Source organism: Heterodontus francisci, unplaced genomic scaffold (genome assembly GCF_036365525.1).
Source record: "Heterodontus francisci isolate sHetFra1 unplaced genomic scaffold, sHetFra1.hap1 HAP1_SCAFFOLD_570, whole genome shotgun sequence".
NCBI classification, from domain to species: Eukaryota; Metazoa; Chordata; class Chondrichthyes; order Heterodontiformes; family Heterodontidae; genus Heterodontus; species Heterodontus francisci.
This window is the reverse complement of record NW_027141150.1, coordinates 410,040-419,631: the sequence shown is the minus strand read 5'-3', so window position 1 is coordinate 419,631 and position 9,592 is coordinate 410,040. Positions and strand designations below refer to the sequence as shown.

At 53.1% G+C, this 9,592-nt stretch overlaps 1 protein-coding gene across 1 annotated transcript; it reads right to left on the bottom strand.

Annotated features, from left to right (window-relative positions):
• Nucleotides 1-2,229: 2,229 nt before the first annotated feature.
• On the bottom strand, nucleotides 2,230-5,619 carry znf668 (zinc finger protein 668). Its single transcript, XM_068026706.1, has 2 exons — nucleotides 5,549-5,619; nucleotides 2,230-4,130 (listed from the first exon to the last, which is right to left on the bottom strand). Exon 2 carries the CDS (start codon nucleotides 4,103-4,105, stop codon nucleotides 2,330-2,332), a length of 1,776 nt encoding a protein of 591 aa, XP_067882807.1. The 5' UTR covers nucleotides 4,106-4,130; nucleotides 5,549-5,619; the 3' UTR covers nucleotides 2,230-2,329.
• Nucleotides 5,620-9,592: the final 3,973 nt, after the last annotated feature.

Below are 9,592 nucleotides of genomic sequence, written 5' to 3'. Positions count from 1 at the left end.
AGTGTATCTAACACATTGTGACACCCAGTCGCAGAGGGGGAAAGGACAGTGTATCTAATAGACTGTGACACCCAGTCCCAGAGGGGGAAAGGACAGTGTATCTAATACAGTGTGACACCCGGTCCCAGAGAGGGGAAAGAACAGTGTATCTAACACACTGTGACACCCGGTCCCAGAGGGGGGGAAAGGACAGTGTATCTAACACACTGTGACACCCAGTCCCAGAGGGGGAAAGGACAGTGTCTCTAACGTACTGTGACACCCGGTCCCAGAGGGGGAAAGGACAGTGTATCTAACGTACTGTGACACCCGGTCCCAGAGTGGGGGAAAGGATAGTGTATCTAACGCACTGTGACACCCAGTCCCAGAGGGGGAAAGGACAGTGTATCTAACGCACTGTGACACCCAGTCCCAGAGGGGGAAAGGACAGTGTATCTAACGCACTGTGACACCCGGTCCCAGTGGGAGAAAGGACAGTGTATCTAACACACTGTGACACCCGGTCCCAGAGGCGGTGGGGGGGAAGGACAGTCTATCTAACACACTGTGACAACCGGTCCCAGAGGGGGAAAGGACAGTGTATCTAATGCACTGTGACACTGTGTCCCAGAGTGGGGAAAGGACTGTGTATCTAACACTCTGTGACACCCAGTCCCAGAGTGGGGGGAAAGGACAGGGTATCTAATGCACTGTGACACTCTGTCCCAGAGGGGGAAAGGACAGTGTATCGAATGCACTGTGAAACCCAGTCCCAGAGGGGGAAAGGACAGTGTATCTAATGCACTGTGACACCCGGTCCCAGAGGGGGAAAGGACAGTGTATCTAACGTACTGTGACACCCGGTCCCAGAGGGGGGGAAAGGACAGTGTATCCATCACATTGTGACACCCGCTCCCAGAGGGGGAAAGGACAGTGTATCTAATGCACTGTGACACTCGGTCCCAGAGGGGGAAAGGACAGTGTATCTAATGTACTGTGACACCCGGTCCCAGAGGGGGAAAGGACAGTGTATCTAACGTACTGTGACACCCAGTCCCAGAGGGGGGGAAAGGACAGTGTATCTAACGCACTGTGACACCCAGTCCCAGAGGGGGGGAAAGGACAGTGTATCTAACGCACTGTGACACCCGCTCCCAGAGGGGGAAAGGACAGTGTATCTAACGCACTGTGACACCCGGTCCCAGAGGTGGGGAAAGGACAGTGTATCTAACGCACTGTGACACCCGCTCCCAGAGGGGCAAAGGACAGTGTATCTAACGCACTGTGACACCCGGTCCCAGAGTGTGGGGAAAGGACAGTGTAACTTTAGAATCAATAAACTGGGACAAAATCAAGTCACTTGAACATATGTGGATGAATTAATGAAAGCCAACACAGAGTTGTTTAGGGAAAAACCGCGTTTTGCCAACTCGCTTGAGTTTGTGATGAGGTAACAGAGAGGGTTGATGTGGGTCACGCGGTGGATGTGCTGTTCACGGACTTCCAAAAGGCGCCTGATAAAGCGCCGCCTAACAGACCTGCCAGCAACGTTCGAGCCCATGGAATACAAGGGACAGTGGCAGCAAGGAGACAAAGTTGGCTGAGTGGCAGGGAACAGAGAGTAGTGGCGAACCGTTGTTTTTTCAGACAGGAGGAAGGCATATCGTGGGGTTGTCCAGGGGTCGGCGTTCGGACCCCTGCTCTTCTGGATCCATATTGATGACCTGGACTCGGGTGTGCAGGGCGAATCTGTGGACCACACAAAACTTGGACTTATTGTGAACGGTGAGGAGGATTGTGAGGGCATAGAGAGGCTGGTGGATTGGGCGGACAGGTGGCAGATGACGTTTAATGCAGAGAAACGTGAGGCGATTCAGTGTGCTCGGAAGAACGAGGAGAGGCGATACAAAATAAAGGGTACAATTCAAAAGACGACTGGCAACACCTGCAATGGCGACAAACGAGACATTTTTTTTTTTACGCAGCGAGTGTTTCGAATTAACAGCCGAAACACAGGTCAGACTGAAACTTTTATACCCTATATACAATGGAGCATTCCGCAAATATACAGAGGCAGGGTTTGGAGTACAGAGAACATTGTCACGTGCACAGTGTAACATTCAGTTCAAGTTGGCCAATTCAGTACACTGTCAGAGCCCATTGTCACCTCAACCCCCACTTTCTGACGGCCCCCAATTCCTTGGCTGCCGTCAAACCCCCTCCCTCCCGCGCGCCCCACCCACCCCCCGACAGACCCTGGGTGCGCTATTCGACCAAGGGGTGCATCGCCATTCTGAGCAAGTGATGCTCCAGGATTGTTTTCAACGAGGGAGACAGCCTCGGCGCCCAGTCAATGCTCGACCTTGGGCTGCTTGGCATCGGGGGCTGCGAGGAAGGACGCCCCGGCCGGCTCGGGCGCCTGGCACTGCCCCTCGGGCCAGGGCCCCTCGGGGAGCTCCGGGGCGGCAGCGGCGGGCGCCCCCTCGCCGCCCGCCTCGGGCTCCGGGTGGGTGCGCTGGTGCCGGCGGAGGCCCGAGCGCCCAGCGAAGGCCTTCCCGCAGCGGGGGCAGGGGAAGCGGCGGGGAGCAGCGGCAGGGGGCACCGGCGGGGCGGGGTCCCCGGCACCGGATGGCGGCGGCGGCGGGGGAGGGGGGTGGGCCCGCTGGTGGCGCCGCAGGGCCGCCCGGCCCTCCAGCACGGCCGGGCACAGCGGGCAGGCCTCCTGGGCGTGGCCCCGCTCGTGCTTGCGGAGGCTGGACGACACCACGAAGGCCTTGCCGCAGCGGGCGCAGAGGTAGGGCCGCTCGCCGGTGTGCACCCGCCGGTGCTTGGTGAGGCCGGCCCGCTCGGCGAAGGCCTTGCCACAGTCCGGGCAGGGGTAGGGGCGGGCGCCCGTGTGGGCGAGCCGGTGCCGCCGCAGGTCCCAGGATGCGGCAAAGGCCTTGCCGCACTCGGGGCAAGCGTGCGGGCGCTCGCCGGTGTGGACCCTCCGGTGCAGCGCCAGGTCAGCCGGCTGGCGGAAGCTCTTGGGGCAGCGGTCGCAGCGGTGGGGGCGCAGGCCCGCGTGGCACCGCTGGTGGCGCCGGAAGGAGGAAGGGTCGGCAAAGAGGCGCCCGCAGGCGGCGCAGAGGTAGGGCCGTTCGCCCGAGTGGGTGCGCTGGTGGTTGCTCCAAGACGAGCGCTGGGTGAAGGACTTGCCGCAATCGGCACAGCGGTGCGGCTTGTCGGCCGCGTGGATGCGCTGGTGGCACACCAGCGAGGAGGAGCGGCTGAAGGCCTTACCGCAGGTGGCGCACAGGTAGGGCCGCTCGCCCGTGTGCTGGCGCTGGTGGTTGCGCAGGTCCTTCAGCTCGGCATAGGCCTTGCCGCAGTGCCCGCAGGCGTGGGGCCGGTGCCCGGCGTGGGCCCGCCGATGCTTGCGGCAGGCCGAGGGGTCGGCGAAGGCCTTGCCGCATTCCGGGCAGGCGTAGGGCCGCTCGCCGGTGTGCTGCCGCTCGTGGACCCGCAGCTTGGTGGGCGTGGCGTAGCCCTTGCCGCAGTGGGGGCAGCGGCAGGGCCGGCCGCCGCTGCCGTGGGCCTGGGCGGCGTGCACCCGCAGGCAGACCGCCCGGGCGAAGGCCTTACCGCACTCAGGGCAGCTAAAGGGCTTCTCGCCGGTGTGCGAACGCGCGTGGGCCCGCAGTTCGGCCGCCGTGCGGTAGGCCTTGGCGCACTGCGGGCACGGGAAGCGCCGGGGGCCGGCAGCACCGCTCTTCTTCGTCACGCTCTTAGCACCGTCGGCCATCTTGACATCCAACTTAGCGTCGTCAGCCAACTTGACGTCCATCTTGGCGTCGTCGGCCATATTAGTGTTGTCGGCCACCTTGGTGTCAGCCTCCTCGGCGGCGGCCCTCTTCTCTGCGGGCGAGCTGGGGGCCGCCCCCTTGACCGGGTGGGCGCCCCGCGCGTGGACCCGCACCCGCGCCAGCGAGGGGAAGGTCTCTCCGCAGTCCGAGCAGGCGTAGGGGCCCCGTCGCCGTGTCCCTTTGGCGGGGTGGCCGGCCCCGCTCCCTTGCCCACCCTGGCGTGTCATCGTCTTCGTCTTGGCGAGGTCGGGGGTCGCTGCCCCTTGTTCGTCAGAGGCCATCGTTCCCGCGTCACCGACTGGGGTCCTGCATGGAGAGAGAGGAGGAGGAGGGGGCGGGGGGGGGGGGAGGGTGCGGAGAGTAGGAGTTAGACCAGGACTAGGCCCCGTTCACTCGCGCGTGGCGCTGCATAAACTGAGGCCTGGTATCTATACACACACGCCCTCTCTACCTCGAAATGACACCGCGCTCTATCCCCAGAAATCCATATACATCCACTCTTTCGCATATCAATCATGCACCAAGCCCTCCCCCTCAGGCCGAGCCCCTCCGTCCCTGGACCAGGCCGCTCCGCCCCAGGACCAGGCCCCTCCGCCCCAGGACCAGGCCCCTCCGCCCCAGGACCAGGCCCCTCCGTCCCAGGACCAGGCCCCTCCGCCCCAGGACCATTAGTGTCTGCGGCGGTCTCTAGGACCCGGGGAGTCCAGCTCCAGCTCCTCACCCCCACCCCCACCCCCCCCCCCCAGTGCAGCCTCTGTCCCGGCTCCGCCCCAGAACCAGGCCCCTCCACCTCAGAAACAGGCCGCTCCGCCCCAGGACCAGGCCCCTCCGCCTCAGAACCAGGCCCCTCCGCCTCAGAAACAGGCCGCTCCGCCCCAGGACCATGCCCCTCCGCCCCAGGACCATTATTGTTTGTGGCGGTCTCTAGGACCCGGGGAGTCCAGCTGCTCACCCCCACCAGTGCAGCCGCCGCCGCTCCCTCTATCCCGGCTCCGCCCCAGGACCAGGCCCCTCCGCCCCTGGACCAGGCCGCTCCGCCCCAGGACCAGGCCCCTCCGCCCCAGGACCAGGCCCCTCCGCCCCAGGACCAGGCCCCTCCACCTCAGAAACAGGCCGCTCCGCCCCAGGACCAGGCCCCTCCACCTCAGAAACAGGCCGCTCCGCCCCAGGACCAGGCCCCTCCGCCCCAGGACCAGGCCCCTCCGCCCCAGGACCAGGCCCCTCCGCCCCAGGACCAGGCCCCTCCGCCCCAGGACCATTATTGTTTGCGGCGGTCTCTAGGACCCGGGGAGTCCAGCTGCTCACCCCCACCAGTGCAGCCGCCGCCGCTCCCTCTATCCCGGCTCCGCCCCAGGACCAGGCCCCTCCGCCCCAGGACCAGGCCCCTCCGCCCCAGGACCAGGCCCCTCCACCTCAGAAACAGGCCGCTCCGCCCCAGGACCAGGCCCCTCCACCTCAGAAACAGGCCGCTCCGCCCCAGGACCAGGCCCCTCCGCCCCAGGACCAGGCCCCTCCGCCCCAGGACCATTATTGTTTGCGGCGGTCTCTAGGACCCGGGGAGTCCAGCTGCTCACCCCCACCAGTGCAGCCGCCGCCGCTCCCTCTATCCCGGCTCCGCCCCAGGACCAGGCCCCTCCGCCCCAGGACCAGGCCCCTCCGCCCCAGGACCATTAGTGTTTTGCGGCGGTCTTTAGGACCCGGGGAGTCCAGCTCCAGCCACTCACCCCCCCAGTGCCGCCGCTCCCTCTGTCCCCGCTCCGCCGCCGCCGTCGCTGACTGGCTGCTCCCGCACCGGAAACCCGAAACCGGAAACTCCCGCTTGAAACGGGGACCCGGACAAAGGTTCCGGGGGAGAAAGAGTCCGGCGTCGACGACCCGCAAGAAACACCATATAGTTAACATACCGCCCTATAGAAACACCATATAGTTAACATACCGCCCTATAGAAACACAATTTAGTTTACATTCCACCCTATAGAAACACCATATAGTTAACATACCGCCCTATAGAAACACAATTTAGTTTACATTCCACCCTATAGAAACACCATATAGTTAACATACCGCCCTATAGAAACACAATTTAGTTTACATTCCACTCTATAGAAACACCATATAGTTAACATACCGCCCTATAGAAACACAATTTAGTTTACATTCCACTCTATAGAAACACCATATAGTTAACATACCGCCCTATAGAAACACAATTTAGTTTACATTCCACTCTATAGAAACACCATATAGTTAACATACCGCCCTATAGAAACACAATTTAGTTTACATTCCACCCTATAGAAACACCATATAGTTAACATACCGCCCTATAGAAACACAATTTAGTTTACATTCCACCCTATAGAAACACCATATAGTTAACATACCGCCCTATAGAAACACAATTTAGTTTACATTCCACCCTATAGAAACACCATATAGTTAACATACCGCCCTATAGAAACACAATTTAGTTTACATTCCACCCTATAGAAACACCATATAGTTAACATACCGCCCTATAGAAACACAATTTAGTTTACATTCCACTCTATAGAAACACCATATAGTTAACATACCGCCCTATAGAAACACAATTTAGTTTACATTCCACTCTATAGAAACACCATATAGTTAACATACCGCCCTATAGAAACACAATTTAGTTTACATTCCACCCTATAGAAACACCATATCGTTAACATACCGCCCTATAGAAACACAATTTAGTTTACATTCCACCCTATAGAAACACCATATAGTTAACATACCGCCCTATAGAAACACAATTTAGTTTACATTCCACCCTATAGAAACACCATATAGTTAACATACCGCCCTATAGAAACACAATTTAGTTTACATTCCACCCTATAGAAACACCATATCGTTAACATACCGCCCTATAGAAACACAATTTAGTTTGCATTCCACCCTATAGAAACACCACATAGTTTACATCCCACCCTATATAAACACAATTTCGTTTACATTCCACCCTATAGAAACACCATTTAGTTTACAAACCGTCCTATAGAAACTCAGTATAGTTTACATCCCACCTCATTGAAACTCCATATCGTTTACAAACCGTCCTATAGAAACACCATATAGTTTACATCCCACCTAATAGAAACTCCATATAGTTTACAGACCATCCTATAGAAACATCATATAGTTTACATACTGCCCTATAGAAAAACCATATAGTTTACAGACTATCCTAAATAAACACCATATAGTTTACATACCACCTATAGAAACACCATATAGTTTACAGACCGCCTTATGGAAACTCCATATAGTTTACAGACCATCCTATGAAACTCCATATAGTTTACACACCGCCCTACAGAAACACCATATAGTTTACATACCACCCTATAAAAACACCATATAGTTTACAGACCGCCTTATGGAAACACCATATAGTTTACAGACCGCCTTATGGAAACTCCATATAGTTTACAGACCATCCTATGAAACTCCATATAGTTTACACACTGCCCGATAGAAACACCATATAGTTTACATACCACCCTATAGAAACTCCATATAGTTTACAGACCATCCTAAAGAAACACCATATAGTTTACCTACCGCCCTATAGAAACTCCATATAGTTTATATACCACCCTATGAAACACCACATAGTTTCCATACCACCCTATAGAAACCCCACATAGTTTACATGCCACCCTATGAAGCACCATATAGTTTACATACCACCCCATGTAACTCCTTATAGTTTACATACAAACCTATAGAAACTCCATATAGTTACATACGCCCCACAGAAACTCCATATGGCTTACATACCACCCTATGGAAACTCCATATAGCTTACATATCACCCTATAGAAACTCCATATAGTTTACATACCATCCTATTGAAAATCCATGTAGTTTGCATACCACCCTATAGAATGTCCATATAGTTTACATACCACCTTATAGAAACACCATATTGTTTACATACCGCCCTATAGAAACACAATATAGTTTACATACCTCCCTATGAAACACCGTATAGTTTACACACTGCCCTATAGAAACACCATATAGTTTACATACCACCCTATGGAAATACCATAGAGTTTACGTATCATCCTATAGAAACTCCATATAGATTACATACCACCCTATAGAAACTCCATATAGTGACATATGCCCCACAGAAACTCCATATGGCTTACATACCACCCTATGGAAACTCCATATAGCTTACATATCGCCCGATAGAAACTCCATATAGTTTACATACCATCCTATTGAAAATCATGTAGTTTGCATACCACCCTATAGAATGTCCATATAGTTTACATACCACCTTATAGAAACACCATATCGTTTACATTCCGCCCTATAGAAACACACTATAGTTTACATACCTCCCTATGAAACACCATATAGTTTACACACTGCCCTATAGAAACACCATATAGTTTACATACCACCCCAAAGAAACACCATATAGTTGCATACCGCCCTACAGAAAAAAAACGTATAGTTTACATACCACAATTTAGAAACTCCATGTAGTTTACATACCATCCTATAGAAACACATATCATTTACACACCACCCGAAAGAAACTCCACATAGTCTACATACCACCCGATAGAAACACCATATAGTTGACATTCGACCCTAGAGAAACTCCATATAGTTTACAGACCATGTCATAGAAACATCATATACTTTACATACCACCCTATAGAAACACCATATAGTTTAAATACCACCCTATAGAAACACCATAAACTTTTCATGTACATAACCCGATGGAAACTCCATGCAGTTTACATACAAACCTAGAGAGACACCATACACTTTTTAAATACACACAAACATAGAAACACCATATACTATATAGAGAATGATATAGGAAAATCATATACTATATATATGACGATAAAGAACCCCATATAATGTGCATACAACGCTATAGAAAACCCATACTGTAAATGCAATTGTATAGATAACCCATATATTGTGCATACAAATCTATATAACGCTACATAGAAAATCCATATACTGTAAATATAACCCTATATAAAGCCCATGTATTGTATATACGACCACGGAGAAATGCCAAATACCTTGCAGCCCGAGAGACACTGGGTGCAAATACAGCACTACAGATAATGGGTGTAAATACAGCTCTGTAGACACTAGGTATAAATACAGCTCGATATAAACTGGGTGTAAATACAGCTCTACAGACACTGGGTGTAAATACAGCTCAAATGCACTGGGTACAAATACAGCTTTATGGACACTGGATATAAATACAGATCTATAGACACTGGGTATAAATACAGCTCTGTAGACACTAGGTATAAATACAGCTCCATATACACTGGGTGTAAATACAGCTCTGTAGACACTAGGTATAAATACAGCTCTATAGACACTGGGTGTAAATACAGCTCTACAGACACTGGGTGTAAATACAGCTCAAATGCACTGGGTACAAATACAGCTTTATGGACACTGGATATAAATACAGATCTATAGACACTGGGTATAAATACAGCTCCATAGAAACTGGGTATAAATACAGGTCTATAAACAATGGGTGTAAATACAGCTCCATAGACACTGGATATAAATACAGCTCTATAGACACTGGGAATAAATACAGCTCTATAGACACTGGGTATAAATACAGCTCTATAGAGACTGGGAATAAATACAGCTCTATAGACACTGGATATAAATACAGCTCTATGGAGACTGGGAATAAATACAGCTCTATAGACACTGGA